Source organism: Trichoderma gamsii, assembly GCF_001481775.2.
Source record: "Trichoderma gamsii strain T6085 chromosome Unknown Scaffold_40.2, whole genome shotgun sequence".
In the NCBI taxonomy this organism is placed as follows: domain Eukaryota; kingdom Fungi; phylum Ascomycota; class Sordariomycetes; order Hypocreales; family Hypocreaceae; genus Trichoderma; species Trichoderma gamsii.
In genome coordinates, this window is record NW_020171377.1 from 2,732 (window position 1) to 29,776 (window position 27,045).

The window sequence follows — 27,045 nt, forward strand, 5'->3', positions numbered from 1 at the left end:
TTTCTAGTGGCTGTTGAAAGATCGCCTGCCCTCCATCATTTCTATGGCGAGCAACCTGGCTCAATATGGATCGCTTAGTGTCTTTACTTCTGAATGCGGTATGGATTCGAGTCCTGCAACTGGTGCTTTCCCAACGCTTGTTTCTCCGTTACGTGTGGCTAATCGTCTCTGTTATACTACTATCATGAACATCGTTTCCGCCGTGAAGCAAGACGCGGTCATGAAGGCCATACGGTTCAAAGGCTAAAATGTTGTCTGTTACAGCTGCGTGTGGTAACGTTTGCGCCGCCAAGTCTTTGGTAGGCAAAGATAAGTCGCTCTTGGACGAGAGAGTTTCAGCAGCAACGCCACTCGTTGTCGCATATAGCAATGTCAATCATGGCATGGTCGAGTTCCTCCTGGAACTTGGAGCAGATCCAATCTCTGGAGCAGAACCTACAACTCGTGGTTTGTGGGCTCCTCTCGCTATTGCAGCGACCTTCAAACATCGCAAGGCGATGGAGATTCTACTTGAACACAAGGCATCCGTGGATAGTCAAGGGTTGAAGGCAGGTACTACTCCTCTACTTTACGCTGTCGAGGAAATGAGTTTATCTCATACGTTCACTTCTTAATAATGGCAAGAGGAAAGTTGTCTCTTGACATTGTCAATCTGTTTCTTTCGCAGCCAGATATCCTTATAGACGAGAGGGGAAATCCCCTTGAGTACATGCATGATGGAATAGGCATTCTGCCTTCTTGAATCAATCTCTCGTAAAATTTAGTCATAATCAGGCCATAGAAGGGTTTTAGACCTTCTGGCGCTTTGTTTTGTATGAGGATTACATTCCGCTGAACCGTGACTTGCTGCATACCATTTTAAACAAGCCATAACTCCTCGCAATCCTGCCGTCTGAACTGCTCACCTTGCATCACACCGTCCATATAGCAATCGCCAATATATTCCCAAAAGCCAGAACCCTCGGCTCTCCGCAATATAAGCGGCACTCTGCAGCCCGCGACGACGAATATGTAATCTCCCTTCCGACACAATGGCGGGCCCAAGCCTATCTCTCCTTTGGCAGTACGGAACATGCGGCGTCCAAGGAGTAGAGTATTGAGAAGTGTCCATGTCCTCCAGTATGAGCCTATCGCATCCTGCGAGCTTGGAGAATCTGTCAGCCCCATTGTTTTCCAGCTCACCATCAGCATACGTAATGGAGACAACACGCTGAACGCCGGCAGATGGAGAAAGCGTTGCCGTAGTCTACACCACACGTCTAAATCGTGTCGCCTTGCCGCACAAATGCCACATGCGTCGTCGGCATGAACTAGAAGCTCTACAGTGAGAGCATTCCGCAGGATATCTACACTATCAGCTGGCTTCGCAGTGGTATCGGTCTCACACATCTTCATCCATTCGTTCAAGGCTGCGTGAAGCCTCTGGGGCACAAACAGGGCAGCCAGCCAGCCCTGTCCCCGAACATTCTCATAGATTGGTCCTGTGCGCGTTACCTGCGCAATCGGGTAGCCGAAGAGCCGTAGTCTCAGACCGTCTGGCGAGAGCACGGGCTTTTGCGCTTCCCCTGGTGAGTCGGATTCAGCAGCCGCTTTAAAGGTACTGCGAATCTGTTGATCATGCTCGTTGATATTCTGACTGGAAGAGACGTTTGAATTTATCAAGTCTGACACTGACATGGACTTTTGGCCCAGCGCCCAATCAGGGACCCACGATGGCAAGTTCGGCAAGGTCTGCTTCGAAGACTTCCGGCTCAGCCGCAAGAGCGTCATGTCTTGGTAGTTCTCGTAGTCGAATAGCAGGAGCTCAAAAGCTGTAGCAAGGAACACGTCCTGGGTAGACTTTGAGTAATCTGGATGCACATGCTGAGCAGCTGTATAATGATTGTTTGCAAGGCCTACCAAAGCGAAGACCTTGTCACGGGCATCAGTGGCATCAAATCGTTGGGCAAAGGACAGGAGCTCCAGTATATCTGGTGAGTCACCGGCTTGTATCTTGGTCCGTATATGATTGAGATCATAGGCCTGGTAAAGCCCGGCCAATAACACCAATGGGTCTGATATCTCTATTGCAAATTGCAGGACCTTGTCGAGGACCTCCCAGGGGAACCATTCCGTGCTGCACACCAACAGCGGGTTGAATGATACAGTCAGTTCCTGAATTATCCAGGTCCTCGTAAACCAACCTGTTCCCAGCAGAGACCGGAGGTCAGAACATCGATCATCAGCCAAGGAAGGCATTCCGTATCTGCTTGTGTCTTCATCCGACAGTTCGGCAAATGTGCGACGATCTCCTGCTTCCACGTACTTTAGCTGAGCGGCTGCCATGTCCGACAGAAGTGAGAAAGCCTTTGCCGTAGACTGATCCGAGCCGAGCTATATGTAAGTGCTTTGCGCTTTTTGGTAGAGCTGCCTCATGAGAAGTACTTGAGCCGCACGTTCGGCCAAATTAGATTGATCGATGCACATGGCATCGGCCCAGAGGTAGGTTAGAACTGATACCCTAAATGCAGAGGTGGACTGCTGCACCAGATGTTTCAGCGCATCGTAGAGATTGCCGAGAACGGATAATGCTTGATTCCCATCGCCACAAGGCACACTGACACTTGACTTGAGGCGAGGGTTGTACCAGACGTATGAGAGAGTTGCGAAGGGCGGTGCTTTGTTGATATCGAAGGTGCTCAGCTTGCACTTAAGAACATCACGTTGTCCAAGTCGGGGAAGCTGAGCAATCTGATTTCGGTGGCGCTGCTGAGAGGCGCAGTAGAATAGTCGAATATCTCGTGGGCGGCGGCTTCCTGTGTAGATGAATCCTCCGTCTTCCGCAACGACCGTACGATCTGTTGTATTCCAAATCGGGTCATTGCCGTAGATGCTGCCAGTTGAAATGAGATGCTGCTCTTGAGGCTAAGGGAGCAGGCGCTGAACGCATAGCAACATAGCAAGACGGATAAATGCTTTATTGAGGAGTTCGCCAAAATATCTACCCACCGTTGATCCTTCTCCCCTTTATATGACGGTCGCTTGGCCTCTTTAGAGGTTACCTGGCCTGGTTTTCGGCACTAGGACGGTGCAGCTGGTCATCGATTCAGCTCTCAATCTGGCTAACCTTCAATTGTCAACCACTGTGCCAACCCGACGATTGAACTTTACGAGGGATGCCTATGGAAAACGGCGGGCATAGCGATTGTAAAGATGCAAGGTAGGCCCGCTGCAAATTGGATATGTACGAAGTCAAGGTCGAAAACTGTATCGTAACACACAACGAAGAGCGTTGGCCCCTATCTCAACGGCTGCGATTTGATTGAAGTGAGAAAATTTTAGAGTAGTATTCTTTATTCTTACTTATTCTAAGACCACCCACAAAGATGTGTAGATAGGACGCCCAACTGTTAGCATAGGATTGCTCTACTGTTGTGGGCTATTATAGGAAGCGCTGAATGCTAGAGCCACGATGTTATGTTACACTCTACTGAAAACCTTTGGCGGTTTTGGAAAAAGCCAGTGCACGGGCCACTTAGTGCGGTCCACAGGTCACTACGGTTCAAATAGGAAATTCTCAACGGCGGCTTGGGCGGCTCTGCGGCGCCCCAACTTTCCTCGCTCCAACTCATGTTTCCTCGAGTCAGTCCTAGACCCCACTTTCAATTTAAATCACCAATGAGACGGACTTTTGAGGAACACTTCAAGTTTTTTGAACGTTGTCGAGCCCGGCTCTGTTAGGTCAGACTGAGCCGCCGCAAACCTGGGTGGCTTTGAGGCTGAATAAGTGATAGGTTGGAGCGTCAATCTGACGTTTTGTGAATATTGACGTTAGGAGAGTATTTGCGTGTTCAAAACAGACTTTCTAATCAGTGGGTGCCTACGCTTAGGGAAACGTCACCTTGTTAATGTCTTCCGATTTGGAAAATTGCGGTGTCGCGTTATGCTACAATAAGAATTAACCTTCAGTGGCCGATCAAATAGAGCTAGTATTCGTTCCAGTCCACGGTCCCTAATCTCATGGCCACATTCCGTCGACGATAGCTTACATACATGTACGTTTATAAAGAATCGTTACGCGCTCTTGCTGCTCTATTCTATAACTTTGTTGCCAATTTATAAATCCATTTTCAACCTAGTAATACATACATCCCGCACTGTTGTCCAATATAATGACTGTTTATTCCTTGGGGCTTCTGCTGGCCTCTTTGGCTGCCCTTGTTCAAGCGCAACGGCCCAATCGTCCGAACGACCTCAACATCACTCAGGCTCAAGGTAATGCGTACGGTTGTTCCTCTAAGGCCTGCCTAGAGAACCTACAAACATTCGAGGCTTTGGACCGTCCGATCTTTGGGGATGTTCCATTTAACTATGACTTCTACGCCACCGCAGATAACTTTACTAAATCTAAACCTGGAGACCTGTTGAAGCTTCAGCAGCAGAATTCCACTCTGTATGATATAACCCCTGGCAGCTCGTTATGGTTCATCCAATATACATCTGTCGGTGTTGGTGGACAGCCAGTCCCATCCACTGGATTTATCCTTCTTCCCTATTTGAGTGAGGCATCCAACAAAACACCGCTTATTTCATATGCGCATGGTACTATCGGAACTGTCACTGCTTGCGCCGCGTCGTCTTCTTATAACGGGTACGATTACGACAGCTGGAAGCTTCTCCCACCCCACGGATTCGCCGTGGTTGCTACAGACTTCGCGGGCTTGGGCAACAACTACACCACACACAAGTACGGAAACCCAGTCATTAACTCAGAAGACGTATATTTCGCTGTTGTTGCCGCCCGCAAAGCTTTCCCAAACGTCTTCACCACTAAATGGGCTTCTCTCGGTCATTCTCAAGGGGCTGGAGCCATATGGGGTCTCGAGGAGAATCCCCGTGTTGCTTCTAACCAGAGTGGCGAATACATGGGGGGAGTTGCCGTAGCTCCTAGTGCGAGACTGAATGATCTCCTGACCGCCGTTCCTCTTTCTGAGGGATATGGATTCGGCCCCCTGATTGTGAACGTCTTCCAGTCCCTGAATTTCTCCATACAGCCACCCGTCTTAACCCCGGAGGCCATGAAGCGTTACCCGCTGATGAATGCGCTTGGGCTCTGCGACAATTCATATGCGGGCCTCAACTTTGACCTCCCGAACCATGGCATATTGAAGCCTACTCCTGAGCAGAATAAGACGATTCATGAAGCTTACACCAAATTCCAAGACCAGTATGGCGCCGCGACCGGGAGAAAAGGATACAAGGATTTCCTTGTTGTACAGTCCCATGACGATGAGATTGTGAATTATACTGCTACGATTAAAGCATACGATTTCGCCTGCAAAAAAGGCAACATCGTTCACCTGAGCGTGTATCACAACCTCACTCATGACGAGTCAATGGCCGCTTCGGCGTCTGAGTGGCTCAAATGGCTTAGTGATAGAATTTCAGGTGTGCCACTTGCCAATGCAAACAAATGCACCATACAACAGAAGACGCCCTTATACGTCCCTTCGCGTTCTGGGTTTGGGCTGGCGTGATTATGGAAAATGCAAGGCCTCAGTTCCAGCCTTATTAAACGCTCTTATATCACTATCGATCCTGGGCTTATCCTTTCTTTCCTTGTTCTTCTGCAGCCATCCATTTTTCGGGAAAAAAAAAACCCAACCGGCTTTAATTTTCGCGTGCGTCCAAGGCTCACTGGTTGTTTCCTTGTCACGGACCTGGTGGTTGTAAATAAGAAATGCTAGGGACTAGTATAAAAACTCTAAGGGGCCAGTATTTTAAAACCTCCCTGTATACAGTGCACTTGGTGTAAGAAAAAAGGACAGCAGGCGGAGAGGCTATCTTGTCCAGCTCTCGTCTAGCCAAAGATCTCTTACAACTTGCTCTGAAGAGCCGCAAGACATTCATTGTTATTGACGGCATTGACGAGTGCCCACGAGATGATCGGCGTGAGATATGCACATTCTTTCGCAACGTAGTTGACTCCCTTCCCAGGAATACTATGGATGAGATACGCTGCCTTTTTGTCAGTCAAGATGATGGAATCGCTCGCAAGGATTTATCCATGCTTTCTACTATCAAGATCACCGCCGACTGCAATCGACAAGAACTCGCGGCCTTTGCCAAGATCTGGCAGATCAGAATTGAAGAGAAATTCGGCACGTTTAGCGAGCAGGAGCTAGACATCGCGGCTGTAGTCACAGCTAGATCTCAAGGTAATAAAGTCTATGACCGATACAGTATCTAGTTGTTAAACTGCAGATAGGAATGTTCATTTTTGCCAAATGCGTGCTCGAAGAGCTGTTTCAACAACCCTCCCGAGAGGCGTTGTTAGAAGAGTGGAAGGCTGATAGTTTTCCTAGCGAGCTAGACGATGTGTGAGTCAAAGCATCAGTCTTAACACTAGCATTATCCGACGAGATTGGTGATTGATGACTGCCACAGATATCGGCGCATCACTCGACGTATATTACAGAGCGGGCCGGAAGCAAACCGGCGTATTTCGAAAAAATTGATGTCTTGGATATCCTGTTCGAAGAGACCTCTCTATTGGCATGAAATCCAGGGTGCCATATCTGTGGATTTGGAAAACCAGAAGTTGAATGAAGATAAACGGCTCATAAATGACTCAAAGGGCTTTTGTGCTTCCATGATTGAAGTGCACACCGATTATGTGGTCGAGTTGGTACATCCAACCGCCAAAAAGTGAGAATGGTCCGAAAACTCTGTGCCTCCTTTGACTAACCATACTGGTCTCATCAGCTTTCTCATTCGCGAAGAGATTATTGATACCGGCGAAGCCAACCGAGAGCTCTTTGCACTCAGCATCGCATATCTTTGCTTCCCCGAGATTAACCCCAAGACAAACGCTTCCGAAATAGAGGCGGCATTGGTCACGGGCGTATTTGCATTCTACGAGTATGCGGTGGCAACTTGGACACTTCACCTCCTTGACTGGCTTCCGACGGCCAAGAAGGATCAAATTCTGGATCTAGGCGAAGACATTGAGGCTTTCATTGACCTACATACGACAGACATGCCTAGCGTTCAAGTGATATCGAAGCCAATGCAAGACAAGCTGAAGGCTCTGCAGATTCTCGAGGCGTACAGCTCTCTCGCCCAGGCCATTGTCTGGCAACGCAAGTGTCTAACTATAGACAGCAAGGAATTGCCTCTAGTGCTTGATTTTCCACAGGTCACCGCGAATATAAGAGCAGCTACTGAGCGGACGGTCAATTCCAACTGTGATGTAGAGACGCAGCGGAAAATTGAGTTGTACTATGGAACGAAGCATTTCAAGTGCTCTCGATTATACTGCCAATATTTTTACCAGGGATTTCAAACTCGTGAAGAAAGGAACAAGCATTGTGACCGGCATGACCGCGCATTCGTCTGCACATTTGAGGGCTGTCCTATAGCAATATTCGGGTGTGTATCCAAATCGGACCTTGCAAAGCACCTGCTGCGGTTTCACGGCATTCGGGATGGTAAAGACAAGTTCCCGAATCCTCCAGAACCAAAGCCAGAGGCAAACTCCGCGTCTTTGAAGGGCTACCAATGCAATCTCTGTCCAAAGAGATTCACCAGATCATACAATCTTCGTTCACATCTAAGGTCTCATACCGATGAGAGACCCTTCGTCTGTACCGTTTGTAAGAAATCTTTTGCTAGACAAAACGACCGAAAGAGACACGAAAGCCTCCATGACGGTGAGAAGAAATTCGTGTGCAAGGGAGATTTAAAAGCGGGAGGGCAGTGGGGTTGTGGCAGGAGTTTCTCACGGGCCGACGCGCTCGATGGCCATTTCGAGAGTGAAGTTGGACGCATATGCATCAAGCCGCTACGGGACGAGGAGGAGACCGGGCGGCAGGCGGCTTCGAATGAGCGGGCAACAGCGCACATCGCGGTATCTCATCCTGGGTATATGGAAAAATCCGATATAGGCGCCAGCGCAATCAGCAGCGATATGGCGTCAACAGATTCAGCGATAATGATCGCATGGACCCGCTGCTACATATAGCACAGCACCCGCGCTTCGATAAGAATGATATTGTACGGAAATGATATTGTAACTTTTGACAATCCTGACGCGCATTGTTGCTAGAGAGACATACTGATTGAGTATATTAAAAGAAACTGTAGGGCGAGTGATGCAGTCTCTTGCGATATTCTCGTGCGTTGGAGGTCCCCGAGATGCAAATGCTGCCGTGAATAGGTGAGGCTTTGGCTTGTAATAAGTTCATCTATTAATATAAACCTACTATATGGTCGATGAAAGCTCGCTTGCGAGTTCTCTGATGGGCTTCATAGCAAGGTCCTATAAAACCTCAAAATTTGCCATCTATAGATTGTTTTGTTCAACATACTGTCCAGGATAAAACAAAAGCTACTACTGTGAAAAAATCTTCAATCACATCGGTATTGCTGCTCCAGTCTTCTATGGCTTCTATGCTAATCACGCTTCATCAAAGTCTCCTCTATGGAGTTTATACATGATAATTTGTTACGCATGATTGCTTAATGGTTAGCTATGACAGGCAAACCAGTTGAGATCTTATCTTAGGTATTATCCATAGTGAAGGCTTTAAGAATTTGGAGCATTGATAATTTTACGCTTGACCCTTGGATGAGTTCGCAAAGCGGTATCGGCCATGATGGTTCCACGGCCGCTCTATGTCATGATCAATTGGAAAGCCGTAGCTCAAGCTAGTGAGTTTTGACATCTCCGCAAAGCACGCACCCGACTCAAAGTCTACATCGTTGTCTATTACTGCAAGCTATAGTTGATGCCCGAATATAGACAGTGAAGTGAAGCCACAAAAGTACATGTATGCACATATAGGTAGGTACACACGGGAATATATGCGTCGGCATTAGAGGCGACGAGCGCCATAATGAGCCCAATTTTATAACTTTTTGGTTGACTCTGACTACAGTATCTCTGAACCTGTCCACTATTTTGATTCATAAATGAGATGTGTTGGTACTAGTTACTCGGGTACTAGTACCTAGCTATGTGCATCACAACATGAAGACAGCTGATACTAACTAAGGATGAAACAGTAAAAACCTTGATAGCCGTGAACCTTGCACCAAATTCTGCAGTGCGCATCCCTATGTAGTTGTGCGTGTACATTAACTCTCGTTTCACCCTATTTGATATGATATTGAGGGCCAATGCACCCGTCAGCACTTTGAGGCAAAGGTGCTGTGCACCACTAAATGATCTCCAGTCACTAATACAGTGGACTCTTGCGCCCTGCATGTCAACTTACAAGCGTTGCAAGTAACATGGGCTCTCAAGCTATTATTAATAATACGCGGGGACTCCCTCCGCATTTCTAAATCAACCCGATATCTCCGAAAATAAATTGAATTATCAATCAAGAGCATCAATTTCCAAATGTCGAGATCAATTGCCATTGCGTCTCGTTCGCTCCAGAGACTTACTGCAAGGCCAATTGCGAGACAAGCAGCCTCTCGCCAGTTTCTCGGCGCTGCCCCTCATCGTCGACTTCATCTGCCCCTCTATCGCCCCTCCCCCTCATTATCTCTATCGCTGTCTCACTCAACTCCATCATCGTCATCAACAAGATCATTTTCCACCACCAAAATGGCTCCCGTCCCCGCAACCATGAAGGCCGTCCAAATCTCCAAGATTGGCGGCCCCGAGGTCCTCGAGTACACCGAGATCCCCGTGCCGGCCCTCGGCGCAGGCCAGGTGCTCGTCCGGAACCGCTTCGCCGGCATCAACTACATCGACACCTACTTCCGCTCCGGCCTGTACCCCGCGCCGTCGATGCCCCTGGTCATGGGCCGTGAGGCTTCAGGTGAAGTCGTCGCCGCGCACGCCTCTGTCTCGGGCTTCGCTCCAGGTACCCGCGTGGCGTACATGGCCGGCGCTCCCTCGGCCGCTTATGCAGAGTTCACGGCTGTGGACGCCGCAAAGGTGATTGCCATTCCCGACCAGCTGTCCAGCGAGGAGGCCGCGGCGATCTTCCTGCAGGGCTTGACGGCGTGGACGTTCATCCGCGAGGCGGGCGAGGTCAAGGCTGGCCAGTGGACGCTGGTGCATGCTGCGGCGGGTGGCGTGGGCACGCTGCTGGTGCAGATGCTGAAGAGCGTCGGGGCCAAGATCATTGCGACGGCGAGCACGGATGAGAAGCTGGCGCTGGCGAAGGGTTACGGCGCGGATTATCTGGTGAACTCGAATGACGACATTGTGAGCAAGGTCAAGGAGATTACGGGCGGGCATGGCGTTGATGCCATCTTTGACGGCGTTGGCAAGGCGACGTTTGATGCTGATTTGCAGATGATTGCCCTCAAGGGACATCTCATCTCATTCGGCAATGCAGTAAGTGATGGCCCTGTTCATATGAAACAAAGAAAATGAAAGAAAGAAACCAATGCTAATGAATATGCAGTCTGGAGCCGTTCCCCCCGTCAACATCCTGCAGCTCGGTCCCAAAAACGTCAAGCTGATGAGACCCATTGTCAACGGCTACGTCTCTGAAAGAGCAGACCTTGAAAAGTACACTTCCGAGCTCTTTGACCTTGTCATCTCCAAAAAGGTCGAGGTCAAGATCCACAACATCTACTCGCTCAAAGACGCTGCCCAGGCGCACATTGACCTCGAGAGCAGAGGAACAACCGGCAAGCTGCTACTTAAGATTGAGTAGTTTTGTAAAATTATTATCACGATTTAGAATAAATTAAAAATCACCAATGACCCATTGTGCCTGCTGATTGAGTAATGTCTTCATAATTAATTTTCTTGTTCTTTTATTCTATCGTGAAACAAGGGGGGAATTCTTTGTTCAAATCCAATTTTGTAAATAACGCTCATCTTGGCGACATTCCAAATCGATTACGTATGTCTATTTTTAGCTTTTCATCCAACTCTTCTTTTTCCTTTCTTTGTTTCGCTATAAGATTTCTTTTAATTTCTGATTCATATTCTTCTTCACGCCTTCTTGACAGCAGCCAACAACTCCGCGGGGGGCTCCTGTCGGTATCCCTGGGGGTTGTTGCTAACCCACCGCCAGAGGTCCTCACAGGCCTTCTCCATGGTGAGCTCAGTCTTCCAGTTCAGCTCGGTGTTGGCTAGAGTAGGGTTGGCAGTCAGATCCAAGACATCGCCGGCTCTGCGGGCAACGACTTCGTATTTTAAATCGCGACCAACGACGGCGCTAAATGCCTTGATGATCTCGAAGACGGTGCTGCCACGACCGGAACCCAGATTCCATGCCTTGACACCGGGCTGGTTGGCGCGAAGGTAGTTGAGAGCGACCAAGTGGCCTCGGGCAAGATCGACAACGTGAATGTAGTCTCGGATGGCGGTTCCGTCGCGAGAGGGGTAGTCTATAAAGAACGTATTAGTTTCGATATCGCGCAATGCGCTTCATAAGCGCAGTTCAAGGGAATGCCATCACTCACCCTCTCCATAGACCAGGAGCTTCTCGCGCTGGCCTGTGGCAACCTGTCCCAGCAGGGGAAGCAGGTTGAAAGGAATGCCCTGAGGATCCTCGCCCATGATGCCGCTGGGGTGGGCACCGCAGGGGTTGAAGTAGCGCAGCAGAGCGCCGTTCCACTGCTGGAAAGGCTTGCCCTCCTTCTCTAGGTTGTTGCGCTGAGCGTTGATGTAGTCGGAGATGACGTCCTCAATCATGGACTTGGTGCGGCCGTAGGTGTTGGTCGGGCCAATAGGGCAGTGCTCGGGGATGGGGATCATGTTGGGGAATCGAGTGGCATCGCCGTAGACGGTGGCGGAGGAGGAGAAGACGATGTTGGTGACATTGTTGCGGGACATGGACTGGAGGAGGGCAATGCTGCCGCCAACATTGACGCGGTAGTACTCGAGAGGGATCACGGAAGATTCTCCGACGGCCTGGAACACGGTTGAATCATGTTAACTTCTTGTTCTCTTTCTTTTTCTTCATTTTCGCGTCCATCTGCTATCGCTTGCTTGTCGCATCGCAAACCGAAAAGGAGTGCGGGGCGAAACTTGCCTTCAATGCGGCAAAGTGGATGACACTGTCGATGGCGGGGTGCTTGGCAAACACCTCGTCCAGGGCCTTCTCGTCGGTGATGTCAATTTGGTAGAAGTCGGGACGGCGGCCGGCCAGCAGCTCGATGCGGTCGAGGGCGACCTTGGAGGAGTTGTAGAGGCTGTCGACAATGACGACATCGTAGCCAGCGTCCAGCAGGGCCAGAGTCGTGAAGGAGCCGATGTAGCCCGTTCCACTGCGAATATCTGTCAGTCAACGAGCCAAATGGTGACGATCGCATCGCATCGCATTGTTTCGCATCGTATCGCGTCGCGTCGCAAATATTATGCCGACACAGCGCGCACAGCAGCGCAACAAATTTGGTAATAAGCGCGCAACCAAAAAGAAGCGGGATGGAGGGGAAGCCGCGAGATGCGAGATGGAAGAGAGGGGTCGTACCCGGTGACGAGGACAGTTCCGACAGGCATTGTGGTTGTGGTTGAAGAGCTCGAGAAGTAGCGTCTAGAGAGTTTGAGGTGAGGAGTCGCGGGATTGGTGAACACAGAGCCGGTTCGAGGTAAGAGGGGGGAGCGCAATTTATTGCTGCGAGACGACGATGGAGTTGCAGCTTGTGATGGCGCTTGTGCTATGCGGATGGGGTGGGATGCGGATACGGCTGATATTAGCGGTTTTGATAGGCGCGGATCGACAGCGCGCTGGCGCTGGTAGCGGCGCTGGGGGCAGTGCCTGTAGTAGTCGCTATAGCGGTGCAGCCGCTGGGGCGCTGGCTGGAGCCGGTGACGATCTTGAGCTCCGACCACCGCAAATCCCAAACGTGGCGGCGGCGACGGCGACAACGGCAGAGACAGGGATGTGGATGGACGTGAAGACAGAGATGCAAATGCAGAAAATGAGATGCTGCTGCTCGTTATGGAGAGCCTCACTTGGCTGCCGATCCAGCTGAACCCTCTGTTCTGAGTGCGGATCTGAGCCCGCAACGACATGTTTCAGAAGGCTCGATTCATGCTCGTAACACCCGTGGACAACTGGACGATACTACTAGGTAGTCAATTGAGCAAAGCATGGAGGCGACTTAGTGAACGGCATTGCAGACGGATGGATGTTACGGGGATCACGGAGGAACCCACATTTTCGTTTCAGTTTCAATCTGCTCGTGCTGCCACGATTTCTAGCGGGGAGTTATTATTCGACGAACACGCCAGAAGGAAAAGCCAAATGGGGCATCATTATTCATTGTCACAGTCTAACACACGTTGCAACCCGTTATCACGAGCTAGTCGTATAAGCTCAAATTACTGTTACAACCTCTAAATATTGAACACTACTGTAATCTGATGCTGCCCTGTCAAAGCCCTTGCTGCATCACGATTGTGCCCCGTTCTACTTGTAAGCATTTGCGATGACGCATTTGCTTGGATGTCAAGCTTTAATTTCATGCCAAAAAAAAAAAAAAGCATTGCCCCTTGATTCTATTCTGCAATGTTTCAATAACTATCTCATAAAATAGGAGATGCGAAGCTTGCATTTGCTGCAGATCATTTGCGTTGTTGATGCTCGTCTGTAAGATGAGACGCACATCATCATATCTGACATGCCCCTGTCCGCCTTGTTTTCTTGATAGACTCGATTCTGACAATGCGCAAAGTTGGCAAGATCCGCGCTGGCGGAACACGCTTATGCTTGTATCATTTAGACCGATATATCGTCTCATCTATGTGAAACTTGATTTTGTAATCTCACGAGATTCATATCCGTCGATGGCTATAAGCCACTATTTCCTGTTGTGCTTCCTTGCTCTTTGATCAAGCCCACCGCAGCTGCAGGGCAATGCGCCGAAAGACCCTCGCCGAGGCGCCGTGCACTAACTGTCGGGGACCGCTGGCCACTGCAAGTGCATTTCCATCAATCATAGAAGGAAATATTAGGACAGTACCATATATTCAGGAAAACAAAAATTCCTGCACCATGTTAAAAACGCTGAACACTGGCAGTACTTCATGACAGACCATCTCCGGACGCGCACGTGACCGTGATGAATCGTGCCTGATGTTTCGCCCAAAATGCGCCGCTTAAGCCTCGGCGCGTCACGCTACCTGCGCGCCTCAGTGAAGTTGTCCGCGCAAAGCACTAAGGCTCAAAGGCATCTCATTGGGAAAAGGGAAGACAACAAAAGCAGCTCTGCATTTCCGAAAACGAATCTCTCACGGCCTCAATCCCGATTTGCTCAAAGGTTCTCATTGTTCGGCGTAGATACAATCAAGCGAGCGGCTTTACATCGCCCTACCGCCGGCTCAGGTGCCATGCGTCGTGCCCAAAGTCAATAAAGATGCTCTTTGTTGATCGCAGCTCTCGCCCAGTAAGGATTCATCTTGGCAAGGACACAAAGAATCCGGGGCCCAGCCACCAACGAACTCGGATTTTGAGCTGCAGACAAATTTAGATCACGGCCGCCTTTGTTCTGTCAATCCCAAATCTAGACTCGCTGCTATTTGAAGATATCAGTCCTCAAGCATTCCCATCTTCGATACCCACCAAATTCCATATCTTTTTCAACACAACGACTGCTCCCTCATCTCTTTATACGCCGCTGCTTAAGAAGCTTTCACTTTGCTATCATGACGAATGGAGGAGGCCGAGGAGGGAGACTACGGTCGAGGGATCGCGGACATGCTGAGCGAGGGCCTACGCGGACGGAAGTCGAAGATTTTAAAAAACCTAATCTTCCTACTTTGAAGGGTGCGCCCAGTGCAAGACGCCAATATGCGTATGGCGCCGCGACTGAACCTTCTGCCCCTCGACGCCTCAGCAGTGACGGCATGCCACTGAGCCTCGAGGAAGCGATGAACGATGTTCTTCAGAGACAAGAACTTCAGGAGGCCGAGGAAGAGAGAGAGCTGCGGCGACTTCACTCCAATTCACAAACGGCTCATCGATATGATCTCACAAGGGAACCTACTTCAAGCGACCATGATTCAGAATTGGGCTCAGACGATGAGACGAATCAACAGCCGCATTCATCAAAGTTGGGTATGTGTTTCGTTTGAAGGGTCTGCTTTAGTGGTGAATTTGACAACTAATTAGTCTTTTAGCGAGAACAGATGCCACTGCAAAACTGGCCTTCGACAGATCGTTCCACCAAGATGAAGATGGAGAGGTAACCGAAGGAGACGATGAGGACGGAGAACTCACTCCCACCGAAAGCGACGACTCTGACTTGCGCAGCTTCGACGCTGAAGGCGATTATTTTGGTAACGCCTCATTAAGACTTTCACCGATGCCGCAACTAAAACCAGCCCACCAACCTGTTCCGCTAAATAGAAAGGCAAATCACCGCCGGCCACTGGTTTCGTCTCTGGGGACAACACAAGACCAGTATGATCGGACCACCCCAGATCGAGTCAATCCGACTCCAAACAGAGCTTGGAGCGCTGTCAAGAGCCTTTTAGGGGGAAGGATTCTTGGGCCTGTCAGTCCTCCCGAGTCTGACTCTCAATTAAGCCAGACGGCTGGCACGAGTAGACCAACCGAACAGAATCAAGCGAGGACACGCGTTCAGAAACCACCCGCCACTACAAATGGAGCAAGTCAATCGCAGGACAAAGATCAACGGGCGGTTCTTACTCGAAGAAATGTCGGCAGCTCTGCTCCTTTTCCTCCAACCATCGCTGCCAGGCAACCTCGCTCTCGCTTTGCATCGGATCACAGCGAATTGGATGATGCCGTGCAGAATAACATCCGAGAGGCGGAAAGTTACGCTCTGCATATGCGTCAAGGCACCTTGCGACGAATCCTCGCGTCTCTATTTCCCTGGGGCTTTAGGCTACAATTTCCACCCAGAGACACACAATACAGAGACGGAGACAATGATTCTACCACATCCTCCGATATTGGCTCTGACTTTGATTCAGAAGTCGATTCCGCAGCCACCGACGATTCCATAAACTGGCAGCAGCTGTTTAATCCACTCACATATTTACGGGCCATCTACTGGGTGTTCAGCTCCATGATAGACAGCATCACCAGCTTTGTCTCTGAATTTTCCTCTGGCTTTTTCTCAGAGACTGTCCGGCGGCGGCTCTCGGTTATTGGCGAGGCGATAGTATACACCGTCAGTGGCTTTTCCATCCTTATGCTGGCCGTTGTCCTATCCAGCATTGCCATTGCCAATTTACCAAGCTTGGATGAGCTACCTGTTATTTCTGTTCCATCAGTGTCAATACCAACGCCACCTGGCTTTGGAGACCTTGCTTCTCGAATTGGAAACTTCATTCCGTCCATTTCCTGGCCTTCACGAAGCGCGTGGGATGAGTTTCCAGAACTGGATGACCTGCGAGGTGACAAGTATGCTGAATTTGAGGGTCTAATCAACCAGGTATTACGAGATCTCCGCCTGATGAAGGGTGCTGGGAAGCTTCACGAGTCATCAATCGAGAAGCTAAACACAGTCGTCCCCAAGATGGTACACATGACGCTCAAGGACGGAAAACCAGTCATTACACAAGAGTTTTGGCATGCCATGCGAGATTTGATTGAGAAAGACGGCAGCTTCCCGATGCTAAACAAGAAGGGCAATAATTACGAACCATCAACGGAGAAGCAATGGAAGGACATTGCCGCGTGGGTGGCAGGACGTCCTGAAATCGCCTCCAAAATCACTGAAGGGAACGACGCGATTGCCAAAAAGCTACCGCACATGTGGGAAGCATGGGCAGGTGATAATCAGCGCAGAGTTGAGCAAACACTCCGTCCCATCCTTGACAAGATGAAAATCACCGGATCTCTCTCGGATAAAGATCTTGATAAGCGCCTTGATCAGATAATCAAGAAGCATGTTGAGAGCACCAAAAGCGATAGCACTGTCGTCACTCGCGAATATTTCCTGCAGTACTTGAAGAACGAGTTTGCTGCTCACTGGTCTGAGATGAAGGCCGAAATCAACGAGCTGCAACCCAGACTAGAACAGCAGATACGTGACTCTCTCGAGCTGGCCAAGAAGGATGATTCTTCGAGCCTAACGCGCACAGAAGTTACCAAACTTGTTGACAGATCAATACGTAACGCTATTGCTGATCTCAACCTGGAGGCTATGGCCAAGGGCCAGATTCGTGCGCACTGGGATACCGATCTAAAGAACCAAGTCAACTACTTTGGAGTCGGCGCAGGAGCTATTGTGGACGTCAAACAGACATCTACAACATTCAAGCCAGACGCGAAATATCTCAACGACAAGGGTCTCAAGGGTGCCCAACCATATCCACCTATAGAAGCTCTGCTCCCTTGGCATGACGACGGTGATTGCTGGTGTGCTGCGCGCGAGGTCAACAAGCGCGGTAACCCACATGGTGCTAAGCTGAGCGTCCTCATGGGTCATTCCATCATCCCTCAGCACCTTGTGATTGAACACATCTTGCCCGGCGCGACGACGAACCCCGGAGCCCGACCTCGCCAAATCGAAGTATACATTAAGATTGAGGACAGAGCTGTGCGAGAGCGCCTCCTGGACTTTGCGGCGGCACATTACCCCGAAGATCAATTCGACTGGAACTATACGCCGGCTGATTTGCCTTTTCAGTTTGTGAAAGTCTCGCAATTTGTATACGAGGGCGCAGAGTTGCATGATGGCGTCCATGTCCATCGCCTCAGCAGCGAACTCGTCGCTCTTAACGCGGAGACGGACCAAGTGATTGTTCGGGCCGTGAGCAATTACGGTGCTCCGAATCACACGTGTTTCTACCGCATTCGTCTCTACGGGTACAAAGAAGATGATATATAATAGTAGAAAAGGGTGAGGGAAGGAAAAAGGGGAATACAACAAAAACAATGCATTCGGCGGCGTCATAGGAGCGGCTTTTATTTTGATCTCTTCTTGAATTTTGTTCTCTTTTTCCCTTTTATTAGTGGGTAAGCATCTTATGTGCTCTCTTTTTTTTTGCTTTGTGGTAGCCAGGCGCACGCAGAATAGGGTCGGAATTACAAATAGGCAGATGAGAGAGAGATGCATTAGTATTATATAGGAAGAATACCCCATATAGAGAAATGCCTTTTTCGACTCTTGTATGGATGAGCATGTGGCTTATTCTTAGGTATTTGAATGAAACAATAGAGATTTATATTCAGTTCTGGGGCTACTCGTCAGTATGCTGTCGGTGTTATTACTGATGTTTTGCATGTGCTACACTGTTCTTACAATTCTCTATTCCAGTGAGGAAGACTCTGGGAGGGTAGCTTAGGTTCTTGATTCCGTGACAATTTGTTCTTGTCGTGGGTCTAGATATACAACGTAACAGAGTGTTGAGAGTACCAGTGTGTGAAAGGTGGGTTGAAAATGATGAATATGTCACTATTGCGAACTCATCTTTCCTTTGTGATGAAAATTGCCAATGTGTTTACATCTAAAAATGACATTATGCTCTGAATTACATCCCCTCCATATAACCACCAATATCAACAACCACATCAAGCAAGGGTATAACACAAAGCTCCCTTTTAAGAATCCAACAAGCCCGCAGCCAAAGCCTCCAAATCCTCTAGAGTCTCAGGCTCTTGATCCACCTCAAAGACCTTCTTCCTCTTTCCACTCTTCTTCTTCTTGGCATCCTCGTCTTCAGAGTCATCTTGGAACCATTTCTTGGCCTTCTTCTTTGGCGGCTCGGCGTCAGAAGCACCATCATCGCTGCGATCCTCGCCAGCCATGGGCAGAGAACGCAGCAGCGCCAGCGGATCTTCTCCGTCCTCAGGACCTTCCAGTCTCGGGTCAACTCCTCCCGCCATCTCCATCGCCTCTCTTTCTTTCTTCTTGTACTTCTTCTCCCGCTTCTTCTGTTTCGCGAGCAGCTTATCGTCCACATCGGCTTCCTTGACACGAACCGTTTCGCTCTCGACGAATTTCTGTCGCTGTTCGTCCGCGGGGCCCTGTTGCTTGAAGTCATCTTCATCTTGGAGCTCGTAGACTTCGTGCGCGTTGCCATCCTCGTCAAAGACCAGTTTAGAGGAGTTGCCTCGGAATTTAGCCATCTTCTTCTTGGATTGGAGAGCCTTCTCGCGACGTTTTGAGTCGACAACGTAGAGGTCGTCGCCGCCTAGCTGTATGACCTTGGCGCCACTCACAGGTGCTTTCCCGGAGACTGCATCAAGATCATCGTCATTTAATCGCCTCTTTACAGCCAAGAAATCGTCGTCGTCATCGTCATCGTCTCCACTCTCTTCAGCCGCTTTGCCTCCATCCAACACAAGTTTAGAGTAATGGCTCGACAAAACGTCCTGATTGGTTCGCTCAAACATCTTGTCGTACTTCGTCCGCACTTCTTGCTTCTTCTTGTCCTTCTTCTTCTTATCATACGCTCCATCCAGATCCATGTCAGACTCTGAATCGCTCGACATGCCTTGGCGGGGCGCGTTCTTTATCCTCTTGATATCTTCACCCTTCTGGAATTTGATTTGTGGTGTTCCGGGCAGACCTAAGCTCGCAGCATAGGCATCCCAATCATGGGCATCAAACTTGAACACCTCTTTGTCCTTTTGCAGATGAATTGATCGGGTATAACTGATAAAGGCCTTCTGGCCGAGGTATTTCAAATCGGGATTCTTGAAACACATATCTTGTAAATTATTCCTGATGGTCTTCTTCTTCTTGTCCTTGACGTGTACTTTCTGTATAGGGATTTTCCTCTGCTCCAGCTTCTTAATCATTCCCTCCTCTTCGCTAGGGTCGAGGAAGAGAACAGCACGGCCATTGCTCTCATATCTGGCCGTCCGTCCGACTCGGTGGATGTATGTATCGGTGTCTTCGGGGCAGTCTGCTTGGATGACCCAATCGACAGCCGGGAAATCGATGCCTCGCGCAACCACGTCAGTTGCAAACAGACATGACGTCTTTGCAGCTGTGAATCTGTTTGTAATTTCCAATCGTGCGATTTGCTTTTGGCGACCGTGGAGATGGAGAAGCGGGATACCAGGTTGAAGATGACGCAAACTTTCGTAGACGAAGCGGACCTGTTTACCGGAGCTAAGGAAAACGATGATTTTGCTCTTGACATTTGCCTTGATAAATCCATACAAAGTATCGATTTTCTCGGGGAGGGGCGTGACGATGTAGTGTTGTTGAAGAGTGGAGGGAGTGGCTGTTGTTGCATCTTGATGCACAGAGACGTATTCGGGGTCTTTGAGGCTGAGTCGGGCAAGATCTGAGACTTTCTTGCTCTGTGTGGCACTGAACATGAGGGTCTGGCGAGATTTGGGCAAATGCTCAACCAGCGCATCGACCGCAGATTGAAACCCTAGGTCCATGATGCGATCCGCCTCGTCCAGCACCAGAATCTGCAGGTTGTTTGCATCGAAGCCAGCCGTTTGGTCCAGGTGCTGCAGCATTCGTCCTGGCGTACAAACAAGGATGTTCATTCGGACTAATCGCTCAGCTTCTTCCTTCAAACTCTTTCCACCAATAACAAGACCAGCGGAGAAGGCGTGATGTCGACCGATCTTTCGCAGGACTTCGAAAATCTGAACTGCCAGCTCGCGAGTCGGGGAGAGGATGAGCGCACCGAGGCCGTCGAATTCTGTCCATTGCGCACGATAGAGCTTCTCCAGCACTGGGACCAAGAAAGCCAACGTCTTGCCGCTACCTGTCTTTGCTGCGCCGAGGATATCTTTTCCTTTCAAACCCAACGGGATCGCTTGTTCTTGGATATCGGTCATATTCGTGAAATGCGATGAATGCAGGCCGGATGCTGTTGCGGGCGAGATTGCTGAGGATAGGTCGGCGAAAGTCTTTATCTTGCCAGACTTCGGGTCCTGTACATAGTCAAAGTCAGCGACAGAGAAAGGCATACCAAATTTTGCTTGCGCTTCTGCAACCCACCAGCTCTTGGATGGCCTTCTCAATCTTCTGTAGGTCTTCATGATCGCGCTTCCTCTTTTGCCTTTTGATCTCTGTTTTGTTGGGCTTGTGTTTCGGCGGCTGCCGCACAGCAGCTCGTGAAGGCATTGTGACGATAAAAGCAAATGCTATGGCGAATTAAGAATTTTCATCAACGTCGAGATCCAAAGCGCTGCCACTGGAACCTCGCCATGCTTACATAGAGAGATGGCGGAAACTTTTTTGTCGGGTCGGTTTATCTTATCGCTATCGATAAGGATACCAGGAGCTATTACAGGGTAGGCTAGGTATGTAGCGCTCTAAGCGCGCTACGCCTTCACAAGTGACGTTGGATTTTCAAAGTAGGTACAAATAGAATGCAAATAAAGGCAATGCAATTCTCCTGATTCAAATAACAAAAGGCTTGCATAATTGTAGTCTACGTCATTGAAGCAGCGTAAGCGGCATAACGATGATTACGGAGCGAAAAGAATGCACTTTTCTACAACACTACGCATCTAACACTGGGCTAAAGAAGCTTTTCATGTCTGAGAATTAAAATAGGACAATGGAAGTTAGTGTTAGGAAATAAGAGGGAGGGAGGGAGGGGTCAAAAATCACACTGATTAAACGTTCTATTCTTTCCTCCTCTTCCACTTTCTCTATGCCTGTGTTCATGCAGACATCCGCGGCTCTATAGCTGAGTCCAGATGTAAAAACGGCAGCTCCTTTATACAGCTGCCGCTTATTAGAGAAAGAGAGAAGTAACATCATACGCAGCGACGAAACCAAGACGGAGAAAAGCTGACCAAAGCTGAAATCAATACTTTACGCTTTCTTTGATGTACTATCACCAGAAAGTTTACACTTACAGGAGCTGCTCTTGTTGCGATCTAATTTGGTAGCGTATAATACGGATCCTTTTAAAACAGCTGGTGCTATTAAGATGACTGCTGTTGCTACCTATTCAATGCTCTTTTGCTTTGGTGATCTAATGATATCACAGATTACAGTAACCTCTTTCTCGTCTTGTGTATAATGATTTCGATGTTCTGGCGTCAAATTGCAGTAATAATCATCAATTCATACGAGTCTCTGGCGTTTAAGCTTGGGTTCTTCGGCTGAAAGATTGGCGGCAGGACTTAATACGTCAAGCTCCTTTATATCAAAGCGGATCAGAAGCACTCTCCCCGACCGGCATCCTAATATAATTATTGATCCGCGGACAGCTGCTTTCCCTCCACGGCATTCAGTTGGAAGCCACAAGATCCTCTTTTGGCGCCAACTAATCCAAGTCAAGCCTTCATCGATGGAGAGATCTGTTATTGCAGATGAGCCTGCCATAGAAGGTGGATCAGATGCTGTAGTACTAGGCTGGAGATTCAAGGGCACAGTTCCAGCATCTGTGGCAATGGATGTGTCGTCGGCGTTGAAGCATAGCTTTCCGTCACGCCATGGTACTTGGATCACTTGTATGCACTCGCCCGTGTCGACGCTCCGGATCCAGACTTTACCAGCAGGCAAAGCCAATGCCACTAACTTAGAGCTATGTGAAAATGCCACCGATTCGATGCCAGAGTCATGCTCTTTGACAAGAATGCACTGGCCTGTTTTAGTGCACCAGATCCGGACTGATTTATCGTATGAGCCCGATGCCACGAGCGCGGAGTCATGTGAGAACGTCACAGAACGGACCATATGGCTATGGCCTTGCAGTATAGTGCAATCGCCTGTATCTGTACTCCAGATCCGGACTGTTGTATCCTGCGAGGCTGATGCTATAAGCTTTGAATCATGCGAGAATACCACAGAAAACACAGTATTACTATGGCCTTTTAGAACCCTGCACTCGCCTGTTTCAGTGCACCAGACCCTGATTGTATAATCGTGCGAGAATGATAATACAAGCTTCGAATCATGCGAGAACTCCACAGAAGTGACATGATCGCTATGGCCTTTCAGAATCCTATAATTGCCTGTATCAGTGCACCAGATCCGGACTGTATGATCCTCTGAGCCCGATGCCCCTAGCTTAGCATCAGGCGACAATGCCACTGACCGGACTCTATCGCTATGGCCAACAGGAACTCTGCAATCGCCCGAACTGGAGTCCCAAATCCTGACTGTGCCGTCGGCGGAGGATGATGCCACAAGCTTAGAGTTGTGAGAAAACATGACTGACGCGACCCAACGGTTATGGCCTTCTAGAGTTTGCTTACACTCGCCTGTACAAGTGCTCCAGATCTGGACTTTATACCCACTTGAGGCTATTGTGACTAGCTTGGAGTCATGTGAAAATGCTATTGACTCGACCCATTCGTCAAAACCCTCCAGGGCTTTGCCTTCGCCTGTGTTGATATTCCAAATCCGGGCTCCGGCACCTCTGTCTCCAGAAAAGGCCACTAGTTTGGAGTCATTTGAGAACTCCATGAACTTGATATGGCTACCATGACCCTTTATGATATGCTTGCACTCATCTGTATCAGTGCTCCGGATCTGGACTGTGTCATCTTCACAGGCTAATGCCACCAGGCTAAAGTTTGGAGACAGCGCTACTGGCAAGGGGGGATTGCCTTGCCCCCTCTGAACCAGCTTGTCTTCTCCAGTGCGGGTGCTCCAGATCCGAACCGTTGAATCATATGAAGTTGTTGCCACTAGCTCAGAGTTGTGCGAGAACATTACAGAGTTAAATGAGTTGCTATGACCTTCCAAGATTTGCTTGCATTCGCCTGTTTCGGTGCTCCAGATCCGAACTGTTGAATCATATGAAGTTGTTGCCACTAGCTCAGAGTTGTGTGAGAAGATCACGTTGATGACTGGTTTGCTATGACCCTCCAAGATTTGCTTGCATTCGCCCGTTTCGGTGCTCCAGATCCGAGCTGTGTTATCAGTTGAGGCTGCTGCTACTAGCTCGGAGTTGTGGGAGAAGGCTGACTTGCCTGGCCTTCTATCGCCAACTAAGATGTGCCTGCACTCTCCTGTTTCGGTGCTCCAGATGCGGACTGTTTCATCCTGTGAAGCTGATACCACAAGTTTAGAGTCATGAGAGAAGACAACTGAGCCGACTCGGTTGCTATGGCCCTCTAGTATCAACAGACATGGATCCCAGTTGTCTCCTACCATTGGCCTGAGGGAAATCCATTCTGGTATCGTATCAGCATATTGCATTCTGACGTGGCTTTTTCCAGGTGTATAAAGCAATGCAGAGGAATATATCTGCAACGGTGCTTCATTGATAACGGCAAAGTTCAAGCGCAGGAAACGTATTGCATCCGTGATAAAATCGGCCAGGGGTTGATTCAGGTGCTCCTCTGCTCTCTATATAGCGTTAGTAGGCTCTTAGCTACCTCGAAAGCGTTGCTTACCTGCACACAGTCTTGTAATTTTGTGAGTAAAGGAACACCCTCCGTAAACCTTCCAACGAGGGTTATTAGTTCGATCCAATGCAGAAAATGTTGCCGCAGAAAGCTATGAATCTCCTCAGTAGTATCTGACTCAAGGCTCTCTGCTGCTACATGCTGTATCCAGTAAAGACAAGCATACTCAAGTTCTATCGGAACATTCAATCTGACTTGTTCAATTTTGATATCGGATCGACGTGAGCCTGGATGCTGTAGGCCGCATATATCTTCTCGTAGATGAAGCCTCATAATACGTAGGCAATGCCTTGCTAGATTCTGGTGCACCAGCCTTTCATCTATCCAAAAGTACTTCTCTTTCATAATTTGAGGATTGATGAGATAATCTCGAAACGATAGATGCAGTAGTCGTATAGGGCGTTCGGGATCCGTTGGAATATCCAAGACCGAGTGGAGCAATCTCAGTCTAGCAGACACGGCCCCCTCGGAAATTCCAAGGAGTCCAGACAGTGAGACCGTAGATAAAGGCTGAAAAAGTGTCACAATAGTGCCTACAACTAGGCGGAAACTTTCGACGACTTTTCTACGCCTGTCGATTTCATGCTCTTGCAAGCTAGCGAATTGCTGCTTCAACGCTGGATAATAAGTCATGTGCAGCTGAGAGGCGCCATCGCCGTTTTCTTGGCTGAGAACTTCGTCCAGCAGACCCTGTGGATTGCCCAGTCTATAGTCACCGATCAGTCGGCAAATAGTTGATGCGAAGATGAACAACGGGATGGCCATTGTAACAAGCTTCTGCATAGCTGCTTCACCGGGCCAGTTTTCAGGCAATTTTCGTTCTTCTTGATACTGATCAGCTTCTTTTTTAATCAGGTTCAGTTTGTGTCGGAGAAAGACTGTGATGTCATGTTCAATCGTCGGCGCAGGAATTTCATGGAGAACTAAGTCTTCGTAGGTCCCTTGGATGTTATTGAACCCAAGGCGGATAGGAAGTTCTGGTCGGCTGGTTATGAAGACTCGAAGTCGGGAGCTTAGACTCTGCGCGGCTGAGAAGAGTCGGATGAGCAGCGCCACATCACTGTCTAGCTCACACTCATCCAAGGCATCAATGACAAAGACAAGTGACGATTGGGTCTGGGGAATTTTCAAGAGTGGCTCAACGACGAGTCTCTTGAATTGTTCTTGTACTTGTTTATCAACAATGGTTGAGTCGACGTCGATCGCAGCCTTAATATGCACGTCGAGCCCTGGAACGTTTCTAGCCAACTGACGAGCAAGCGTCGATACAAAATTCTTGAGGTTTGTTCGATCATACTCTCCTCTCTTGAAGAAGAAGGTAGCGCCGAGGCCCTTTGACCTGGCTTGTGCTTCAGCCAAAGTACGAGCTATGGTTGATTTGCCCGTCCCTGCCATACCGTTCAGCCAAAATATTGGCTTGGAGCTTGGTTCAGCAATCCATGCAGATAACTTCTCAAGTAATTCGACCCTAGTGTTGGGTAGACATGGCTCGTTTCGTTCCTCTGCTCGAGAGTCAAACGAAGCCCCTTGAGCAATCGAAAGTTGGTTAAGAGATGTTGTTGTACCAAAGGAAGTCATAGCATTCCTTACAAGACATCATTAGCTAATTTCATTTCTCAATTGTCATGGGCTTATACCTACTTGATCGTCTGTGTATCCTCGTGCACTACTTAACTTTAGTTCTCAGTCGTCCTATGATGGCGAATAAAACCAACCCATATTCAGCTTATCTATAGCCCTCTGCTCTTCTTCGACCTTGCCAGGAGCAACTCGGAGCAATAGATCCTTTGCGTAGGCGGCTGCTGCCATGGCTGCAAAGCCCTGCCACTCCTTGTTCTTGTGAGAATCCGAGTAGTCGCATATGCCACGGATCACAATACATGGGAAATGGTTCATCAGGCCGGCTGCTTCCATTTCGAAACAGAGGACTCCCTTTTCTGCCGCCAATTTGTCTCGAGTAATTGCATCTTTCATCACCTGATTTGCGCTGGCAATCAATCCATAGTGAATAGCAGGATAATCATCTTCCTCGTCGCGTTCGTCTCGGGTTACTAGGCGAGAAGGATCATCTCCGCATCCTTCGTTGCAGTTGTCCACCGACGACAGGTGCTCAAAGTCAGATCGATAAAGCACGTCGGTAGCTGGCAATGGACGCGAATACTTCTTGCGCCTTTTTATCCTCTTTAGCGCTGATTCAATGCTGGCTTCGAGATTATGGCCATTCATTTCATATTGGGCTTCGAGCACACCAACTGCAGTCCGTAACACCGTCGGCGATTGGTTGAGGAAGCCAGTTTCTTGGAAAACCTGGCTCTGTATGGTCTTGCCAAAATCATATTGAAATACGCCGCCTTTGTCGCCACTGCGGCTGCTAACCACGACATCGCCTAGGCGTATATCGTGCTTTGGACTTGGCGCACCGCCTCCGATGCCGACCATCAATCCGATACGCACATTGGGGAAGCTGCGTAGCATATCCCGCGCAACGATAGCCGCAGAGGCCGTGCCGTATTCTCCATGGGGCAAAAGAGCAATAACGACGTTGTGGGACCCGATTTTGCCCCGGACATAGGTGTTGTTGTCGTTTGTGGCAGCTGACTGAGCATCGTCGTGTTCTTCGTCAAGGAAGGATTGCGCAGCCACAAGCTCGGTAGTGATGGCACAGATCCAGCCGACGGTATAAATTTGACAGTCTGGCATGATTGCGAAGCCTAGACAAGAAAAAAATGATGCTTAGAATATCGACCAAGACATGGTTGCAACAGGGTTCGAGGGAAGAAGGGGAGAAGCGGCAGTAGGAACCAGCAGACGATATGCAAGGGAT

The 27,045-nt window shown here is 49.1% G+C and overlaps 8 protein-coding genes across 8 annotated transcripts; 4 read left to right on the forward strand and 4 right to left on the reverse strand.

Annotated features, from left to right (window-relative positions):
* Nucleotides 1-248: 248 nt before the first annotated feature.
* Nucleotides 249-614, forward strand: TGAM01_v208859 (hypothetical protein; the record flags this gene model as incomplete). Its single annotated transcript, XM_018806994.1, has 1 exon — nucleotides 249-614. The coding sequence occupies one exon, from the start codon at nucleotides 249-251 to the stop codon at nucleotides 612-614; it is 366 nt and encodes a 121-aa protein (XP_018659884.1).
* Nucleotides 615-858: 244 nt separating this feature from the next.
* TGAM01_v208860 (hypothetical protein) lies at nucleotides 859-3,179 on the reverse strand (the record flags this gene model as incomplete). The annotated part of the gene is made up of 3 exons (XM_018806993.1): nucleotides 859-2,373; nucleotides 2,425-2,872; nucleotides 3,151-3,179. 3 exons carry the CDS (start codon nucleotides 3,177-3,179, stop codon nucleotides 859-861), a joined length of 1,992 nt encoding a protein of 663 aa, XP_018659883.1.
* A 972-nt stretch (nucleotides 3,180-4,151) lies between these two features.
* TGAM01_v208861 (hypothetical protein) lies at nucleotides 4,152-7,193 on the forward strand (the record flags this gene model as incomplete). The annotated part of the gene is made up of 5 exons (XM_018806992.1): nucleotides 4,152-5,427; nucleotides 5,811-6,197; nucleotides 6,248-6,359; nucleotides 6,745-7,125; nucleotides 7,178-7,193. 5 exons carry the CDS (start codon nucleotides 4,152-4,154, stop codon nucleotides 7,191-7,193), a joined length of 2,172 nt encoding a protein of 723 aa, XP_018659882.1.
* A 2,192-nt stretch (nucleotides 7,194-9,385) lies between these two features.
* Nucleotides 9,386-10,661, forward strand: TGAM01_v208862 (NADPH2:quinone reductase; the record flags this gene model as incomplete). Its single annotated transcript, XM_018806991.2, has 2 exons — nucleotides 9,386-10,336; nucleotides 10,407-10,661. The coding sequence occupies 2 exons, from the start codon at nucleotides 9,386-9,388 to the stop codon at nucleotides 10,659-10,661; spliced, it is 1,206 nt and encodes a 401-aa protein (XP_018659881.2).
* Nucleotides 10,662-10,945: 284 nt separating this feature from the next.
* TGAM01_v208863 (UDP-glucose 4-epimerase) lies at nucleotides 10,946-12,457 on the reverse strand (the record flags this gene model as incomplete). Its single annotated transcript, XM_024550427.1, has 4 exons — nucleotides 10,946-11,343; nucleotides 11,419-11,869; nucleotides 11,964-12,225; nucleotides 12,429-12,457. 4 exons carry the CDS (start codon nucleotides 12,455-12,457, stop codon nucleotides 10,946-10,948), a joined length of 1,140 nt encoding a protein of 379 aa, XP_024404808.1.
* Nucleotides 12,458-14,605: 2,148 nt separating this feature from the next.
* On the forward strand, nucleotides 14,606-17,763 carry TGAM01_v208864 (hypothetical protein; the record flags this gene model as incomplete). Its single annotated transcript, XM_018806989.2, has 2 exons — nucleotides 14,606-15,017; nucleotides 15,080-17,763. 2 exons carry the CDS (start codon nucleotides 14,606-14,608, stop codon nucleotides 17,761-17,763), a joined length of 3,096 nt encoding a protein of 1,031 aa, XP_018659879.2.
* A 713-nt stretch (nucleotides 17,764-18,476) lies between these two features.
* On the reverse strand, nucleotides 18,477-20,973 carry TGAM01_v208865 (ATP-dependent RNA helicase DBP4; the record flags this gene model as incomplete). Its single annotated transcript, XM_018806988.1, has 2 exons — nucleotides 18,477-20,780; nucleotides 20,848-20,973. The coding sequence occupies 2 exons, from the start codon at nucleotides 20,971-20,973 to the stop codon at nucleotides 18,477-18,479; spliced, it is 2,430 nt and encodes an 809-aa protein (XP_018659878.1).
* A 954-nt stretch (nucleotides 20,974-21,927) lies between these two features.
* Nucleotides 21,928-26,921, reverse strand: TGAM01_v208866 (hypothetical protein; the record flags this gene model as incomplete). Its single annotated transcript, XM_024550428.1, has 4 exons — nucleotides 21,928-24,162; nucleotides 24,210-25,806; nucleotides 25,863-25,887; nucleotides 25,937-26,921. 4 exons carry the CDS (start codon nucleotides 26,919-26,921, stop codon nucleotides 21,928-21,930), a joined length of 4,842 nt encoding a protein of 1,613 aa, XP_024404809.1.
* Between the last annotated feature and the right edge of the window lie 124 nt (nucleotides 26,922-27,045).